This window comes from Chiroxiphia lanceolata, chromosome 7 (genome assembly GCF_009829145.1).
Source record: "Chiroxiphia lanceolata isolate bChiLan1 chromosome 7, bChiLan1.pri, whole genome shotgun sequence".
Classification (NCBI taxonomy): Eukaryota; Metazoa; Chordata; class Aves; order Passeriformes; family Pipridae; genus Chiroxiphia; species Chiroxiphia lanceolata.
The window spans coordinates 16,128,797-16,149,502 of NC_045643.1; the positions used below are offsets into that span (position 1 = coordinate 16,128,797).

The 20,706-nt window shown below is 41.1% G+C and overlaps 1 protein-coding gene across 1 annotated transcript in view; it reads left to right on the top strand.

Moving 5' to 3' along the window:
* Nucleotides 1–20,706, top strand: part of TTN (titin) — a 241,520-nt gene that overhangs the window by 192,093 nt on the left and 28,721 nt on the right. The window contains exons 259-266 of the mRNA XM_032694032.1: nucleotides 60–347; nucleotides 517–1,107; nucleotides 1,200–1,304; nucleotides 1,789–1,986; nucleotides 2,071–2,367; nucleotides 2,492–3,079; nucleotides 3,172–3,474; nucleotides 3,592–20,697. Of these exons, the coding sequence (XP_032549923.1) occupies nucleotides 60–347; nucleotides 517–1,107; nucleotides 1,200–1,304; nucleotides 1,789–1,986; nucleotides 2,071–2,367; nucleotides 2,492–3,079; nucleotides 3,172–3,474; nucleotides 3,592–20,697 (19,476 nt within the window). The remainder of the gene's footprint in view (nucleotides 1–59; nucleotides 348–516; nucleotides 1,108–1,199; nucleotides 1,305–1,788; nucleotides 1,987–2,070; nucleotides 2,368–2,491; nucleotides 3,080–3,171; nucleotides 3,475–3,591; nucleotides 20,698–20,706) is intronic.

Below are 20,706 nucleotides of genomic sequence, written 5' to 3' on the forward strand. Positions count from 1 at the left end.
TTCAAATAATGTTTATTTTTAGCTTGACTGGACACTTAGTATGATTTTCTTCCTTCTAGAAACACCTGGGCCAGTTGTGGATCTAAAAGCTTCAGCTGTAACAAAATCATCATGCAATTTGGTATGGAAAAAACCTATCAGTGATGGTGGAAGCCGTATTATTGCATATGTTGTTGAGGTCCTGGTTGGGGAAGATAAATGGCAAGAAGTCATGCGGGGAAAGAACCTCCATTTTTCAATGAGAGACCTAAAAGAAGGACAGGAATACACTTTCAGAGTGAGAGCCCAGAATGATGCTGGATATGGAACTCCATCAGAGCTCACAATTGTAGCAAGAGATGATGTTGGTGAGAAGCAAGATCATTATTTCAATGCTTCGCTTACCCAAATTAGATTTATTTTATATGTACTATCATTGCTATGCAGACATACAAATCAGACACCTTTAAAACAGATCTTAATTTTACCACAAAGTTTATGCATTGTTGAATAACTGGTTTCCTTTATTTTTTACAGTGGCACCTGAACTTGACTTAAGAGATCTACCTGATTTGTGCTATATTGCTAAAGAAGGTAGCAATTTCCGTCTTAAAATCCCTATGAAAGGCAAGCCTGTCCCAACTGTAACTTGGAAGAAGGATGAAGACCAGGCACTTACTGAGAGTGGAAGAGTTGCATTTGAATCTACAGCAGTTAACACCACTCTTGTAGTACATGACTGCCAGAAAGCTGATGCTGGAAAATACACAGTAACTCTGAAGAATGTTGTTGGCAGCAAGGAAGGCACTATTTTTGTGAAAGTTGTTGGCAAACCTGGCATACCAACAGGTCCAGTGAAATTTGAAGAAGTCACAGCTGATGCCATAACCTTAAAGTGGGGCCCTCCAAAAGATGATGGTGGTTCAGAAATCACTAACTATGTTCTAGAGAAGAGAGATAATGTAAACAACAAGTGGGTGACTTGTGCCTCTGCAGTCCAGAAAACCACTTTTAGAGTTACAAGACTTCATGAAGGAAATGAATATACATTCAGGATCAGGGCTGAAAATAAATATGGAGTAGGTGAAGGTCTTAAATCTGACCCTGTCATTGCAAAACATCCATTTGGTAAGTATCCATTATAATTTATGAAATTGGAAAAAAGCGTTAGAGGGGCGATATTAATTTTAATGCTACTGTATTTTTTAAATACTGTTTAGATGTGCCAGATGCTCCTCCACCCCCCAACATTGTTGCTGTTCGGCATGAATCTGTAGCTTTAACTTGGACTGATCCCAGGAGAACTGGAGGATCACCAATCACAGGTACATCCCCAAAAACATCCCTAGTATTTAAGTTCTTAACAGTTCTTTCTCTCCGTCAAAGGGTAAGATAAAACTATCAGGTGTTTATGCTTTGAATTGAGTGATCGATTGATTGATCAATCGATTGATTGATCAATTGATTGATTTCACTGTTTTGCTTCCTGTTTTTTCAATATGATTAGAAAAATTAAACATTGTGAAAATACTACCTGAGGAACAATATTTTTGCTCAGAGACAAATCATCTAACAAAAGAACTATATGTGACAATACTTGGGTCCATAAAATTAGCAATTTGCACTTACAAACATCTTGTCATTGCAATTACATACATCTGTCATGTATGTCCACATCCATTTCTTAATCTGGTTTTCAGTGCTCCTCTTGCACAATGCCTATGTAACATACAATGTTTCACAATGCCATGAGAAATTAAGATTTCTAGAAACCTCCCCCATATTTTCATCTCATCATTTATCTTCTAGGTTATCACATTGAAGTTAAAGAAAGGAATAGTCTTCTGTGGAAGAGAGCAAATACAACACCAATAAGAATGAAAGATTTCAGAGTGACAGGGTTAACTGAAGGTCTGGAATATGAATTCAGAGTAATGGCAATCAATATGGCTGGAGTAGGTAAACCAAGTCTTCCATCTGAACCAGTTGTGGCACTTGATCCTATTGGTAAGTTATCAGCAGAATAAAAAGGAAAATTCTGAAATTTGAAATAACTTTCATTTGACCACTATTTATTATTTTTTCTTCTAGATCCCCCTGGGAAACCTGAAGTTATCAATGTAACCAGGAACTCAGTAACACTCATTTGGACAGAACCGAAATATGATGGTGGACATAAATTAACTGGCTATATTGTTGAAAAGCGTGATTTACCCAAAAAGACTTGGACAAAAGCTAATCACGTGAATGTTCCTGACTGTGCATTTACTGTAACTGACCTTATTGAAGGCTCCAAATATGAGTTCAGAATTAGAGCAAAGAACACAGCTGGAGCTATCAGTCCTCCATCTGAATCCACAGGAACCATAATATGCAAGGATGAGTATGGTATGTAGATGGCATTGAATAGGTAGAATTTTATTTGAATAATTAATACCAAATCTCCTCTTTATTTCCCCCTGTGTTCTTGTTGTAACTATCAGGATTTTTTTTGTCTGTGTTTTTTTGACAGAGGCACCAACCATTGTTCTGGATCCTCCTTTGAAAGAAGGTTTAACAGTAAAAGCAGGAGACACCATTACACTGTCTGCTATTAGTATCCGTGGCAAACCACCTCCAACTTCAGCATGGTCAAAAGCTGGAAAAGATTTTAGACCTTCAGAGCTTGTGCACATTGAAACCAAACCAACTTCTTCTACTCTAACTGTCAAATATGCAGCCAGAAAAGATTCTGGAGAATACACAATCACTGCAACCAATCCTTTTGGCACTAAGCAGGAGAGTGTACAAGTGAAAGTTTTAGATATACCAGGACCGCCAGGGCCTATTGAGATCAGCAATGTTTCAGCAGAAAAAGCAACTCTTACATGGTCACCTCCTGCAGAAGATGGTGGATCACCAGTCAAATCATATGTTCTTGAAAAGAGAGAAACTAGTCGACTGCTCTGGACATTGGTTGCTGAAAATATTGAAACCTGTAGGCATGTTGTTAGCAAGCTCATTCAAGGAAATGAATATGTTTTCCGTGTCTCAGCAGTAAATCAATATGGCAAGGGTGAACCAGTGCAATCAGAACCAGTTAAAATGGTGGATAGATTTGGTAAGTAGAACAAGCTAAGAGGTTCCAGAGAGTTTTTATTAATCTCTAAAGACTTGATTTTTGTTTTAACTATAATTTTTCTTCCTTAACAGGTCCTCCAGGCCCTCCTGGTAAACCAGAAGTAACAAATGTGACTAAAAATACTGCCACAGTTACCTGGAAAAGGCCAGTCGATGATGGTGGAAGTGAAATCACAGGTTACCACGTGGAGCGGAGAGAAAAGAAAGGTTTAAGATGGGTTAGAGCAACAAAGAAACCAGTTTCAGATCTTAGATGCAAAGTAACTGGTCTTCTGGAAGGAAATGAATATGAATTCCGTGTCAGTGCAGAAAACAGAGCAGGAGTTGGACCACCAAGTGACACTTCAAACTCAGTCCTATGCAAAGATGTTGCATGTTAGTATCATGCCTTTTCTTTTTTGGGGGTGGGTGGAATAGGTGGGGAGCACATTCAGAGAGCGTAAGAATGGCCTCCTCTGTGATGTAATGTTTTATCTTTTCCTTGCTTTTCAGACCCACCAGGTCCGCCTGCAAATCCAAGAGTAACTGATACTACAAAGACAAGTGCATCTTTAGCCTGGGGCAAGCCTCACTATGATGGTGGTCTTGACATCACTGGCTATATAGTAGAGCATCAAAAGGAAGGAGAAGAAGAATGGGTAAAAGACACTATAGGGACTGCTTTAAGAATCACTCAGTTTGTTGTAGCTCATCTGCAGACAGGAGCCAAATACAATTTCAGAATCTCTGCCATGAATGCTGCAGGTGTCGGTGAACCAGCAATAATTCCAAGTGTGGAAATCAAAGACCGAGAAGAGATTCCTGACTTTGAATTAGATGCTGAGCTAAGAAGAACTCTTGTTGTTAGAGCTGGATTAACTATTCGGATTTTTGTACCAATTAAAGGCCGTCCAACTCCAGATGTTACATGGACAAAAGATGATGTTTCACTCAAAGGACGTGCCAGTATTGAAAATACTGACTCCTTTACACTGTTGATTGTCACAGAGTGCACCAGATATGATGCAGGAAAATATGTAATGACTCTTGAAAATGCTGCTGGTAAGAAGACTGGCTTTGTAAATGTAAAAGTTTTGGATACACCAGGTCCACCAATAAACCTTAAGCCTAGAGAAATAACCAAGGACAGCATCACCCTCCAATGGGATATGCCTCTGGTAGATGGAGGTTCCCGTATAACAAACTATATTGTTGAGAAACGTGAATCAACTCGGAAGGCATATTCAACAGTCACAACCAACTGCCAGAAGTGTTCCTTCAGGATTCCTAATTTGGCTGAGGGATGTGAATACTATTTCAGAGTACTGGCTGAAAATGAGTATGGTATTGGTGAACCAGCTGAAACTGCAGAACCAGTGAGAGCTTCTGAGGCACCATCCCCACCTGAGAGCCTTAATATTATGGATGTAACACGGAACTCAGTTAGCCTGGCTTGGCCGAAACCAGAACACGATGGTGGCAGCAAGATCACTGGGTATGTAATTGAAGCACAGAGAAAAGGAACCAACCAGTGGGCACACATCACCACTGTAAAAACACTGGACTGCGTAGTAAAGAATCTAACTGAAAATGAAGAGTATACTTTCCAGGTTATGGCAGTTAACAGTGCTGGAAGAAGCCCCCCAAGAGAAAGCAGACCAGTTATTATCAAGGAGCAAACTATGCTCCCAGAGTTTGACCTCCGTGCTATCTACCAGAAAACAGTCATTGCCAAAGCTGGTGACAATATCAAGATTGAAATCCCTGTACTTGGTCGTCCAAGGCCTACTGTGACCTGGAAGAAAGAAGACCAGATACTTAAGCAAACACAAAGAGTAAATTATGAAAATACTGCAACTGCAACCATACTAACCATCAATGAATGTATTCGAAGTGATAGTGGTCAATACCCACTGTCAGCCAAAAATATTGTTGGAGAAGTTAGTGAAGTAATCACAGTTCAGGTTCATGACATACCTGGGCCTCCTACTGGACCAATCAAATTTGATGAAATTTCATCTGATTTCCTGACATTCTCATGGGAGCCTCCTTTGAATGATGGTGGTGTACCAATAAGTAACTATGTTGTAGAAATGCGTCAAACTGACAGTACCACATGGACTGAATTGGCAACTACAGTGATACGTACTACATTTAAAGCTGTTCGTCTTACTACTGGAGTTGAATATCAGTTCCGTGTTAGAGCTCAAAACAGATATGGAATTGGTCCAGCCATTACTTCAGGATCTGTAGTTGCCAACTACCCATTTAAGGTACCTGGGCCTCCTGGCACTCCTCAGGTGATAGCAGTCACCAAAGAAACTATGACCATTAGCTGGAATGAGCCAGTTACTGATGGTGGAAGCCCTATACTGGGATATCATGTTGAAAGAAAAGAGAGAAACAGCATTCTTTGGCAGACTGTAAGTAAAATGCTGGTATCAGGCAATATCTTTAAATCATCTGGACTTACCGATGGCATTGCATATGAATTCCGTGTTATAGCAGAAAATCTAGCTGGGAAGAGTAAGCCAAGCAAGCCATCTGAGCCTGTATTTGCCCTGGACCCAATAGATCCACCTGGTAAGCCAATACCTCTGAACATTACAAGACATGCAGTTACACTGAAGTGGACTAAACCGGAATATAATGGAGGTTTTAAGATAACTGGCTATACCGTTGAAAAAAGAGACCTTCCTAATGGCCGTTGGCTGAAGGCTAATTTCAGCAATATACTAGAGACTGAATTCACTGTAAGTGGTTTGACAGAAGACGCTGCCTATGAATTCCGTGTGATTGCTAGGAATGCTGGTGGAGCTGTTAGTCAGCCCTCTGAGCCATCAGATGCAATCACTTGTAGAGATGACATTGAAGCACCAAGGATAAAAGTGGATGCTAAATACAAAGATGCCATAGTGCTGAAAGCAGGTGAACTTTTCAGACTTGAGGCTGATGTTTCAGGTCGTCCTCCACCAACTATGACATGGACAAAGGGAGAAAAAGAACTTGAAGACACAGCAAAATTAGAAATAAAAATGGCAGATTTTTCTACTGTACTTATCAACAAGGATTCCTCAAGAAGAGATGGTGGTGCTTATACACTTACTGCAACAAATCCTGGTGGCTTTGCCAAGCATATCTTCAATGTTAAAGTTCTCGATAGACCTGGTCCCCCAGAAGGGCCTTTGGCTGTGTCTGAGGTCACTGCAGAAAAGTGTGTGCTGTCGTGGCTACCCCCACTGGATGACGGAGGAGCAAAGATTGACCATTATGTGGTTGAAAAACGAGAAACCAGTAGATTGGCATGGACAGCTGTAGCCACAGAAGTTCCAGTGACTAAACTGAAGGTTACTAAGTTGCTGAAGGGCAATGAGTATGTGTTCCGAGTTATGGCTGTTAACAAGTATGGAGTTGGTGAGCCTCTAGAATCAGAACCTGTTCTTGCAGTAAATCCATATGTGCCACCTGATCCACCTAAAACACCTGAAGTTACAGCAATTACAAAAGATTCCATGGTTGTCTGTTGGGGCCATCCTGATTCTGATGGTGGGAGCCCAATAACTAACTATATTGTGGAACGTCGAGACAGGGCTGGTCTACGGTGGGTGAAATGTAACAAAAGGGTTGTTACTGACTTACGTTATAAAGTGTCTGGACTAACAGAAGGCCATGAATATGAATACAGAGTCATGGCTGAAAATGCTGCTGGAGTCAGTGAGCCAAGCCCAACCAGTCCATTCTATAAAGCTTGTGATACTGTATTTAAGCCTGGTCCCCCAGGTAATCCTCGTGTTTTGGATAGCAGCAAGTCCTCAATTACAATAGCATGGAACAAACCAATATATGATGGTGGTTCAGAGATCACAGGTTACATGGTTGAGATTGCACTACCTGAAGAAGATGAGTGGAAGATTGTAACTCCACCAATAGGTCTAAAGGCCACTTCTTTTACCATCACTGATCTGAAAGAAAATCAAGAGTATAAAATAAGAATATATGCTATGAACTCTGAAGGTCTTGGAGAACCTGCTCTTGTTCCTGGGACTCCGAAAGCTGAAGAAAGAATGCTACCTCCAGAGATTGAACTTGATGCAGAACTACGTAAAGTTGTCACTATTAGAGCCTGCTGTACTCTAAGGCTCTTTGTCCCGATTAAGGGAAGACCAGCACCAGAAGTAAAATGGACAAGAGAACATGAGGAATCTTTGGATAGAGCTAGCATTGAATCAACAAGCTCTTATACTTTACTTATCATTGAAAATGTAAATAGATTTGATAGTGGCAAATACATACTGACAGTTGAAAACAGCTCAGGTAGTAAGTCAGCATTTGTGAATGTCAGAGTTCTTGATACCCCAGGAGCACCTCAAGATTTGAAAATAAAAGAAGTTACGAAATCTTCAGTTACACTCACATGGGAACCTCCTCTTATAGATGGTGGCTCTAAAATAAAAAATTACATTGTTGAAAAGCGTGAATCGACAAGAAAAGCTTATTCAACTGTTAATGCCAATTGCCACAAGACCAGCTGGAAAGTTGATTCACTGCAAGAAGGCTGCAACTACTACTTCAGAGTCCTAGCTGAAAATGAGTATGGAATAGGCCTTCCAGTTGAAACTTCAGAATCCGTGAAAGTATCAGAAAGACCACTTCCACCAGGGAAAATAACTTTGTTGGATGTGACGAGAAATAGTGTATCCCTATCTTGGGAAAAACCTGAACATGATGGTGGTAGCAGAATTCTGGGCTACATTGTAGAAATGCAAAGCAAAGGCAGTGAAAAGTGGTCAACCTGTGCTACAGTAAAAGTTACTGAAGCCACCATCACAGGACTGATCCAAGGTGAAGAATACACCTTCCGTGTTTCAGCTCAGAATGAGAAAGGTATCAGTGATCCTCGCCAGCTGGGTATACCAGTTGTGGCAAAAGATCTTGTAATTCCACCAGCTTTCAAACTACTATTTACCACTTTCAGTGTTCTAGCAGGAGAGGACTTAAAGGTTGATGTTCCTTTTGTTGGTCGACCCAAACCAGCAGTGCTTTGGCATAAAGACAATGTGGCATTGAAGCAGACTACAAGAGTAAATGCAGAAAGTTCAGAAAACAACACAGTGTTAACAATAAAAGAAGCCTGCAGAGAAGATGTGGGGACATATTTAGTTAAACTTACAAACTCTGCTGGTGAAGCAACTGAGACCCTAAATATTGTTGTCCTTGACAAACCAGGACCTCCAACTGGACCAGTAAAAGTAGATGAAGTAACAGCAGATAGTATTACCATTTCCTGGGAACCACCCAAGTATGATGGTGGTAGCTCTATCAATAATTACATTGTAGAGAGAAGAGACACTTCTACCACAACTTGGCACATTGTGTCAGCTACAGTTGCAAGAACAACTATAAAAGCATGTCGTTTAAAGACTGGCTGTGAATATCAGTTCAGAATTGCAGCTGAAAACAGATATGGGAAGAGTACATATCTCACTTCAGAGTCAATCATAGCCCAATACCCATTTAAAGTTCCCGGTCCACCTGGAACACCTTTTGTAACAAATATCTCAAAAGACAGCATGGTGGTACAATGGAATGAACCAGTCAATGATGGTGGTAGCAGGATCATTGGGTATCATTTGGAGCGTAAAGAAAGAAACAGCATTCTGTGGGCTAAACTGAATAAAACACCTATTCCAGATACCAAATTTAAGACAACTGGTCTTGAGGAAGGTCTTGAATATGAGTTCAGAGTCTATGCAGAAAACATAGTGGGAATTGGAAAGGCAAGTAGAGGATCTGAATGCTATACTGCACGTGATCCATGTGACCCTCCAGGTCGTCCAGAACCTGTAATTGTCACAAGAAGCTCAGTAACACTTCATTGGAAGAAACCTATATATGATGGTGGAAGTAAGATCACAGGCTATGTTGTTGAAAAGAAGGAATTACCTGATGGCCGTTGGATGAAAGCAAGTTTTACAAATGTCATTGATACTCAATTTGAAGTAACTGGTCTAGTCGAAAACCAGAGATATGAGTTCCGTGTCATAGCACGAAATGCTGCAGGTGTTTTCAGTGAACCGTCTGAGAGCTCAGGGGCAATTACAGCAAGAGATGAAGTAGAACCACCCCATATAAGTATGGATCCAAAATACAAAGACACTATTGTAGTGAACGCTGGTGAGTCATTCAAGCTTGATGCTGATGTTCATGGCAAACCAATACCTTCCATTCAGTGGTTAAAAGGCGATCATGAGCTGACAAGCACTGCTCGCATGGAAATAAAAAGTACCGATTTTGCAACAAGCCTTAGTGTGAAGGAAGCCACAAGAGTTGACAGTGGTCAGTATGTCCTACTGGCAAAGAACGTTGCAGGTGAAAAGAAGGTTCCTGTTAACATCAAGGTTCTTGATAGACCTGGACCACCAGAAGGACCTGTTGAGATTACCGGTGTTACTGCTGAAAAATGCACATTGTCATGGAAACCACCGCTACAAGATGGTGGTAGTGACATTTCACACTACGTTGTAGAAAAAAGGGAAACCAGTCGCTTGGTGTGGACTGTCGTTGACTCAAATGTGCAAACCCTAAATTGCAAAGTTACAAAACTTTTAGAAGGAAATGAGTATGTTTTCCGCATCATGGCAGTAAATAAATATGGTGTTGGTGAACCCCTTGAATCTGAACCAGTACTCGCAAAGAACCCATTTTCAGTGCCACTTCCACCAAAGGCACCAGAAGTCACAGCCGTTACCAAGGATTCTATGATAGTTGTATGGGAAAGGCCAGCCTCAGATGGTGGTAGTGAAATCCTAGGTTACGTTCTTGAAAAACGAGATAAGGAAGGTATTCGCTGGACAAGATGTAACAAACGCCTGATCAGTGAACTACGATACAGAGTGACTGGTCTTATAGAAAACCATGATTATGAGTACAGAGTTTCAGCTGAAAATGCTGCTGGTCTTAGTGAACCAAGCCCACCGTCCACTTACTACAAGGCATGTGATCCTATTTACAAGCCAGGTCCACCCAATAATCCTAAAGTTGTGGATGTTACAAGATCTTCAGTTTTCCTTTCATGGGGTAAACCTATCTATGATGGTGGCTCTGAAATTCAGGGATACATTGTGGAAAAATGTGATGTAAGTGATGGTGAATGGAAAATTTGTACTCCTGCAACTGGAATTAAGAATACCCACATGGAAGTAGAAAAATTAGTGGAAAAACATGAGTACAAATTCCGCATATGTGCAGTTAATAAAGCAGGAGTTGGAGAGCATGCAGATGTTCCTGGTTCTGTTATTGTAGAAGAAAAGATGGAGGCACCAGACCTTGACCTTGACATGGAATTAAGGAAGGTTGTAAATGTGAGGGCAGGAGGTTCCTTAAGATTGTTTGTTCCCATCAGAGGTCGTCCAACACCTGAAGTAAAATGGGGTAAAGTGGATGGTGACATCAGAGAAGCAGCTATTATTGATACCACTAGCAGCTTTACTTCCCTTGTTCTAGACAATGTTAACAGATTTGATACTGGAAAGTATACTCTGACCTTGGAAAACAGCAGTGGAACAAAGTCTGCCTTTGTCAGCGTAAGAGTACTGGATACCCCGAGTGCACCTGTTAATTTAAAGATCAGAGAGATCACTAAAGACTCTGTTTCACTTTCATGGGAGCCTCCTCTCTTGGATGGTGGAGCAAAAATAAAGAATTTCATTATTGAAAAGCGTGAAGCAACAAGAAAGGCATATGCAGCTGTTGTAACCAACTGCCACAAGACTTCATGGAAAGTAGATCAACTTCAGGAGGGCTGCTATTACTTCTTTAGAATTTCTGCTGAGAATGAATATGGAATTGGCCTCCCTGCAGAAACCAGTGACCCAATTAAAGTTGCTGAAGTTCCACAGCCTCCTGGGAAAATAACAGTGGATGATGTCACAAGAAACAGCGTCTCACTAAGCTGGGCAAAACCTGAACATGATGGTGGTAGCAAAATCATACAATACATTGTTGAAATGCAAGCAAAGGGTAGTGAGAAGTGGTCAGAATGTGCTCGTGTAAAAACACTTGAAGCAGTTATTACTAACCTAACTCAAGGGGAAGAATATCTTTTTAGAGTAATGGCTGTAAATGAAAAGGGTAAGAGTGATCCTAGAGCACTTGCAGTTCCAATAGTTGCCAAAGACCTAGTGATTGAACCTGATGTTAGACCTGCTTTTCACAGTTACAGTGTTCAAGTGGGACAAGATCTGAAAGTAGAAATACCAATTGCAGGTCGACCTAAACCAACTGTTACCTGGGTAAAAGATGGCCAGCCATTAAGGCAGACAACAAGAATCAATGTAAGCGATTCAACTGATCTCACTATACTGAATCTTAAGGAAACTAGCAAAGAGGACAGTGGCACTTATGAAATCACTGTGGCTAATGTTGTTGGGCAAAAGTCTGCCTCTATTGACATTATAACTCTAGACAAACCTGACCCTCCAGTAGGGCCTGTGAAGTTTGATGAAATAAGTGCAGAAAGTATTACCCTGTCATGGAATCCCCCAGCATACACAGGAGGCTGCCAAATCACCAACTATGTTGTTCACAAGAGAGATACAACAACCACTGTATGGGAAACAGTTTCAGCTACTGTTGCAAGAACTACACTGAAAGTGACTAAACTGAAAACTGGTTCAGAATACCAGTTCAGAATATTTGCTGAGAACAGGTATGGGCAGAGTTTTGCATTGGACTCTGCACCAGTTGTAGCGCAGTACCCCTACAAGGAACCAGGACCTCCTGGCACACCATTTGTGACAACGGTTACAAAAGACTCCATGGTTGTACAGTGGCATGAACCAGTAAATGATGGTGGCAGTAGAGTGTTGGGCTACCATCTTGAGAGAAAGGAGAAAAACAGCATTTTATGGACTAAAGTGAACAAGACTATTATTCAGGACACAAGTTTTAAGACAAATAACCTTGAAGAAGGAATTGAATATGAATTTCGAGTTTCTGCAGAAAATATTGTTGGTGTAGGCAGAACAAGTAAAGTTTCTGAGTGCTATGTAGCTCGTGATCCGTGTGATCCTCCAGGTCGCCCAGAAGCTATAATAATAAAAAGAAGCTCTATTACTCTACAATGGACCAAACCAGAATATGATGGTGGAAGTAAGATTACTGGTTATATTGTAGAGAAACGTGACTTACCAGATGGTCGCTGGATGAAAGCCAGCTTCACAAATATCATTGAAACTCAATTCACTGTAACAGGGCTTACTGAAGACCAAAGATATGAATTTAGAGTAATTGCAAAGAATGCTGCAGGTGCAATAAGCAAACCTTCTGACAGTACAGGTCCAATAACAGCAAGGGATGAAGTTGAACTTCCACGAATTTCAATGGATCCGAAGTACAAAGACACAATTGTTGTAAATGCTGGTGAAACATTCAGACTTGAGGCTGATGTTCACGGAAAGCCACTACCAACCATTAAGTGGTACAAAGGAGATAAAGAGCTTGAGGAAACTTCTAGGTGTGAAATAAAGAACACAGATTTCAGTGCATTAATAGTTGTAAAAGATGCTATTAGAGTTGATGGTGGACAGTACATTTTAGAAGCCTCTAATGTTGCTGGAACAAAGGCAGTAACAGTAAATGTAAAAGTCCTGGACAGGCCAGGACCTCCAGAGGGTCCAGTCCAAGTGACAGGAGTCACAGCTGAAAAATGTGCATTGGCATGGGCTCCTCCTCTTCATGATGGTGGCAGTGATATTTCTCATTATATTGTAGAGAAGAGAGAAACTAGTCGCTTGGCATGGACTGTGGTTGCTTCAGAGGTTTTACCTACAATGCTGAAAGTAACAAAACTCTTGGAAGGAAATGAGTATGTCTTCCGTATTATGGCAGTTAACAAATATGGGGTTGGGGAGCCATTAGAATCTGTACCAGTGATGATGAAAAATCCATTTGTGGTTCCTGGACCACCAAAGGCCTTGGAAATTACCAACATCACAAAGGATTCTATGACTGTCTGCTGGACCCGTCCGGATAGTGATGGTGGTAGTGAAATTGTAGGTTACATTGTAGAAAAGAGAGACCGAGCAGGCATCAGATGGATAAAATGCAATAAACGGCGAATTACAGATTTGCGATTAAGAGTAACAGGATTAACAGAGGATCATGAATATGAATTTAGAGTTTCTGCTGAAAATGCTGCTGGAGTGGGTGAACCAAGTCAAGTTTCTCCTTACTTTAAAGCTTGTGACCCGATGTTCAAGCCTGGCCCTCCAACAAATACCCATGTTGTGGATACCACCAAAAGTTCAGTTCTACTTGGCTGGAGTAAACCTATTTATGATGGTGGTTGTGAAATCCAGGGATACCTGGTAGAAATCTGTAAGGCAGACGAAGATGAATGGTCGCTTGTTACACCACAAACAGGTATACGTGCCACTCGATTTGAAATCAAAAAGCTTACTGAACATCAAGAATACAAATTACGAGTGTGTGCTCTCAACAAGATTGGTGTAGGAGAGGCTGCATCAGTTCCTGGCACTATTAAACCAGAAGACAAACTTGAAGCTCCAGAACTTGATATTGATTCAGAGCTAAGGAAGGGTATAGTGGTTAGAGCTGGTGGGTCTGCTAGGATTCACATACCATTCAGGGGACGACCAACACCAGACATCTCATGGTCCCGAGAAGAAGGTGAATTCACAGAAAAAGTTCAGATTGATAAAGGCATAAATTTCACACAACTTTCAATTGACAACTGTGATAGAAATGATGCTGGAAAGTATATTCTTAAGTTGGAGAACAGCAGTGGTTCTAAATCTGCATTTGTTACAGTTAAAGTCTTGGACACACCAGGACCACCACAAAACTTAGTGGTAAAGGATATAAAGAAGGATTCTGCTGTATTATCTTGGGAACCGCCCATTATTGATGGTGGTGCAAAGGTAAAGAACTATGTAATAGACAAGCGTGAGTCAACCAGGAAGGCATTTGCAAATGTAAGTGCTAAGTGTGGCAAGACAAGTTTTAAAGTTGAAAATCTTACAGAAGGAGCAATTTATTACTTCAGAGTTATGGCTGAAAATGAATTTGGAATTGGTGTTCCAGCTGAAACCAGGGATGCTGTCAAAGCCTCAGAGCCACCTCTGCCTCCTGGGAAAGTATTACTCACTGATGTGACTCAGAGAAGTGCATCACTTACATGGGAAAAACCTGAACATGATGGAGGTAGCAGAATTTTGGGATACATTGTTGAAATGCTGCCTAAAGGAACAGAAAAATGGAGTGTTGTTAGTGAGTCCAAAACATGCAATGCAGTGGTGTCTGGTTTGAGTCCGGGACAGGAATATCAATTCCGTGTGATTGCCTACAATGAAAAAGGAAAAAGTGATCCTAGAGCACTTGGAATTCCTGTGATAGCTAAAGACTTGACAATTGAGCCAAGTTTCAAACTGATGTTTAATACATACAGTGTACAAGCTGGAGAAGATCTAAAAGTAGAAGTACCATTTATAGGTAGACCCAAACCTACTATTACTTGGACAAAAGATGAGCAGCCACTGAAACAGACAACCAGATTAAATATTCAGGATACAACAACATCAACGATCTTACATATTAAAGAAAGCAACAAGGAAGACTTTGGCAAATATACAGTAACAGCAACAAATGCAGCAGGTACAGCAACAGAGCATCTGAACATAATTGTACTGGAAAAGCCTGGCCCACCACAAGGACCTGTCCGATTTGATGAAGTTAGTGCAGACTTTGTTGTTTTATCATGGGATCCACCTGATTATACTGGCGGCTGTCAGATAAGCAACTATATAGTAGAAAAGCGTGACACAAGCACTACCACATGGAGCATTGTGTCAGCAACTGTTGCAAGAACAACTATCAAAGCAACAAAGCTTAAAACAGGTACTGAATACCAGTTCAGGATTACTGCTGAAAATAGATATGGAAAGAGCTCTCCTTTGGCTTCTAAACCAGTTGTTGTGCAATACCCCTACAAGGTGCCTGGACCACCTGGAACCCCATTTGTAACAGCAACTTCCAAAGACCATATGATTGTACAGTGGCATGAACCAGTTAATGATGGAGGAAGCAAAGTTCTTGGCTACCATCTTGAGCGTAAAGATAAGAACAGCATTCTTTGGACAAAACAGAACAAGTCACTCATTACCGACACCAAATATAAAACAGATGGTCTTGAAGAAGGTCTTGAATATGAGTTCAGAGTTTCTGCTGAAAACATTGTTGGCATTGGCAAAGTCAGCAAAGTATCAGAACTGTATGTTGCCCGAGATCCTTGCGACCCACCTGGCCGCCCAGATGCCATTGTTGTTACAAGAAGTAATATTACACTGCAGTGGAAAAAACCAGAATATGATGGTGGAAGCAAAATAACTGGTTATATTGTAGAAAAGAAAGAGCTACCAGATGGTCGCTGGATGAAAGCCAGCTTTACAAATGTGTTGGAAACAGAATTTACAGTAAGTGGTCTTGTCGAAAACCAACGATATGAATTTAGAGTAATTGCAAGAAATGCAGCAGGTTGCTTGAGTGAACCATCTGAAAGTACAGGGCCCATTACTGCCAGAGATGAAATTGAAGCACCAGGGGCTTCATTGGATCCTAAATACAGAGATGTCATTGTTGTTCGTGCTGGAGAAACCTTTGTTCTTGAAGCTGATATCCATGGCAAACCTATTCCTGACATTTCATGGTCAAAAGATGGTAAAGACCTTGAAGAAGCAACTGCAAGAATGGAAATTAAATCTACCATTCAGAAAACAACTCTCACTGTCAAAGACTGTATAAGAGTAGATGGAGGTCACTATACTCTTAACCTCAAAAATGTTGGTGGCACCAAATCTATACCAATCACTGTAAAAGTGCTTGACAGACCAGGACCTCCAGAAGGACCTTTGAAGGTTACAGGTGTCACTGCAGAAAAATGCTACTTGTCATGGGCTCCACCATTACAGGATGGTGGTTCTAATATTTCACATTATATCATTGAGAAGAGAGAGACAAGCAGACTTTCATGGACACAAGTAGCAACAGATGTGCAGGCTCTTAACCTCAAAGTAACCAGACTCCTTCCTGGCAATGAGTACATTTTCCGTGTAATGGCAGTGAATAAATACGGAATTGGAGAGCCCTTGGAATCTGAACCAATTGTGGCTCGTAATCCATACAAACCCCCTGGTCCTCCTTCAACACCTGAAGTTTCAGCAATCACAAAAGATTCTATGGTGGTGACATGGGGTCGCCCAGAAGACAATGGAGGAGCTGAAATTGAAGGTTACATACTTGAAAAACGAGACAAAGATGGTATCCGGTGGACCAAATGCAATAAGAAAAGGCTGACAGACTTGCGATTCAGAGTAACAGGTCTTACTGATGGGCATTTCTATGAATTTAGAGTTTCTGCTGAAAATGCTGCAGGGGTAGGGGAACCCAGTGAGCCATCCATTTTCTATCGTGCTTGTGATGTATTATATCCCCCAGGTCCACCCACCAATCCAAAGGTTACAGATACTTCCAGGTCATCAGTTTCCCTTGCCTGGAGTAAGCCTATTTATGATGGTGGTGCTCCTGTTAAGGGATATGTAGTAGAAGTAAAAGAAGCTGCCGCTGATGAATGGACTACCTGCACCCCACCAACAGGCCTACAAGCAAAACAGTTCACCGTGACCAAACTAAAAGAGAACCAGGAATATAACTTCCGAATCTGTGCCATCAACTCAGAAGGAGTAGGAGAACCTGCTACTATACCTGGTGCAGTCTTAGCAGAGGACAAGATTGAACCTCCTGAAATTGAACTTGATGCAGACCTCAGAAAAGTAGTCACTGTACGTGCTAGTGGTACATTACGCCTGTTTGTCACCATCAAAGGAAGACCAGAACCTGAAGTTAAATGGGAGAAAGCAGAAGGAACAATTAGTGAGCGAGCTCAGATTGAAGTTACTAGTTCCTATACAATGCTGGTCATTGACAATGTCAATAGATTTGATAGTGGTAGATACAATCTTACATTAGAGAACAACAGTGGCAAAAAATCAGCTTTTGTTAATGTCAGAGTGCTTGATACACCTAGTGCACCTATGAACCTGACAATCAGAGAAGTGAAAAAAGATTTTGTAACTTTAGCCTGGGAACCACCACTTATTGATGGTGGAGCTAAAATTACCAACTATGTAGTTGAAAAGCGAGAATCCACAAGAAAGGCATATGCCACAGTTACAAACAACTGCACTAAGAACTCCTTCAAGATTACTCAACTACAAGAAGGATGTAGTTATTACTTCCGGGTTCTAGCTGTAAATGAATATGGGGTTGGCTTACCAGCAGAAACAGCTGACCCAATTAAGGTGTCTGAACCACCTTCTCCACCTGCAAAGGTCATGCTTGTTGATGTGACTCGCAACTCTGTTTCAATTAAATGGGAAAAGCCAGAGAGCGATGGTGGCAGTAAAATTACTGGTTATGTAGTAGAAATGCAAACTAAAGGAAGTGTAAAATGGAGTGCATGCACACAGGTGAAAACATTAGAAGCAACAATAACAGGCTTAAGTATGGGAGAAGAGTACAGTTTCAGAGTGATTGCTGTTAATGAAAAAGGAAAAAGTGATCCAAGAGAACTTGGTGTCCCGGTCATTGCAAAAGATATTGAAATCCAGCCATCTGTTGAGCTCCTTTTCAACACATTCACTGTGAAAGCTGGAGATGATCTTAAGATCGATATTCCATTCAGAGGACGACCTCTTCCAACTGTTAGCTGGAAGAAGGATGGGAATCGCTTAAAACAGACAACCAGGGTAAATGTTCAGACATCAAAGACTTCAACTTCACTGTCCATCAAGGAAGCTTCAAATGAAGATTTGGGACATTATGAATTACATCTTTCAAATACTGCCGGATCAACAACAGCTTCTTTAACTGTAGTTGTTCTTGACAGACCAGGGCCACCAACTGATGTTCATATTGATGAAGTTAGTGCTGATAGTGTAACATTGTCTTGGAAACCTCCAGAATATGATGGTGGGTGCCATATTAGCAATTACATTGTGGAGAAGAGAGACACTACCACAACAACATGGGAGGTAGTATCTGCAGCAGTTGCAAGAACATCAATTAAAGTATCTCGACTCATCACCGGATCTGAATATCAGTTCCGTATTTGTGCAGAAAACCGGTATGGGAAAAGCACTTACACTAATTCTCCTTCTGTTGTAGCAGAGTATCCATTTAAGCCTCCAGGTCCACCTGGTACTCCTCATGTGGCACACGCAACTAAAGCTTTCATGATTGTAACTTGGCAGGTACCAGTTAATGATGGAGGTAGCGTAGTACTAGGATATCACTTGGAGCGTAAGGAAAGAAGCAGCATTCTCTGGACAAAAGTCAACAAGAGCCTTATAACTGATACACAAATGAAAGTTACAGGTCTTGATGAAGGACTGCTATATGAGTATCGTGTGTATGCAGAAAACATTGCTGGAATAGGCAAATGCAGTAAATCATGTGAACCAGTTGCTGCAAGAGATCCATGTGATCCTCCCGGTCAACCAGAAGTTATTAATATTACAAGAACATCTGTCTCACTGAAGTGGACTAAACCAGAATATGATGGTGGAGCTAAAGTAACAGGATATATTATTGAACGCAGAGAGATACCAGATGGTCGCTGGCTAAAATGTAATTTTACTAATGTGCAAGAAACATACTTTGACGTAGGTGGACTTACAGAAGACCAGCGATATGAATTCCGTGTGATTGCAAAGAATGCTGCTGGACTCTTCAGTCAGCCATCTGAATCAACTGGACCTGTGACCGTAAAAGATGATGTAGAGGCTCCAAGAATTATGATGGATGCCAAATTCAGGGATGTTGTAGTTGTGAAAGCTGGAGAAGTGTTTAAAGTCAATGCTGATATTGCAGGTCGGCCAATACCAGTGGTTGCATGGACAAAGGATGGTAAGGAGCTTGAAGGAAAAGCTAGAGTTGAAATAGTCTCAACAGATTATACAACTGCAATAACCATTAAGGACTGTATCCGAAGTGATTCAGGACAGTATGTACTAACATTACAAAATGTTGCAGGAACAAGATCTTTGGCAATTAATTGCAAAGTGCTTGACAGACCTGGCCCACCTGCAGGCCCATTAGAAATAAAAGGCCTTACTGCTGAAAAGTGCCATTTATCATGGGGACCCCCTCAAGAAAACGGTGGTGCAGATATTGATTATTATATTGTGGAAAAACGTGAGACCAGCAGAATTGCATGGACACTTTGTGAAGGAGAGCTTAGAACAACATCCTGTAAAGTGACAAAATTACTAAAGGGAAATGAGTATATTTTCAGAGTGATGGGAGTTAACAAATACGGTGTTGGTGAGCCTCTAGAAAGTGTTGCTGTCAAAGCCCTAGACCCATTTACAGTTCCAAGTCCACCTACGTCTTTAGAGATTACCAGTGTGAGCAAAGATTCGATAACTCTGTGCTGGGCAAGACCTGAGTCTGATGGAGGCAGTGAGATCTCTGGCTATGTAATTGAAAGGCGTGAGAAAACCAGCCTAAGATGGATTCGTGTAAACAAAAAACCAGTTTATGATTTAAGAGTGAAATCATCTGGTCTCCGTGAAGGATGTGAATATGAATTCCGGGTTTATGCAGAAAATGCTGCTGGCCTCAGTCTCCCAAGTGAAACCACACCATTGATTAAAGCAGAAGATCCAATCTTCTTGCCATCACCCCCGTCTAAACCTAAGATTATGGATTCTACAAGGTCAAATATCACAATTGGTTGGACAAAGCCACTGTTTGATGGAGGTGCCCCAGTAACAGGATACACTGTTGAATACAAGAAAACTGATGAAACTGACTGGACAACTGCTATTCAGAATTTAAGAGGCACAGAATATACTATAAGTGGATTAGTATCAGGCTCTGAGTATGTTTTTAGAGTGAAATCTATTAACAAAATGGGTGTCAGTGAACCAAGTGATGTCTCAGAACCTCAGCTGGCAAAAGAAAGAGAGGAAGAACCTGCTTTTGATATTGACAGTGAAATGCGGAAGACTTTAATTGTAAGGGCTGGTGGATCATTCACAATGACTGTTCCTTTCAGAGGCAAACCAGTCCCAAATGTAACATGGAACAAACCAGACACTGATCTCCGTGTACGAGCAAGCATTGACACTTCAGATAATTGTACATCTCTCACTATTGAAAAAGCAACAAGGAATGATTCTGGAAAATACACGTTAACACTACAAAACATCCTGAACACTGCTACATTGACCTTAATTGTCAAAGTTCTTGATACTCCTGGCCCACCATCTAATATTGCAACAAAAGACATAACTAAAGAATCTGCTGTGTTATCCTGGGATGTTCCTGAAAACGATGGCGGAGCACCTGTAAAGAACTATGTAATTGAAAAACGAGAAGCTAGCAAAAAAGCATGGGTCACTGTGACAAACAATTGTCATCGCCTGTCCTACAAAGTGACTGGTTTGCAAGAAGGTGGCATTTACTACTTCCGGGTCTCTGGAGAAAATGAGTATGGTGTTGGAGTGCCTTCTGAGACCAAGGAAGGAACAAAAATAACAGGTATGTCTT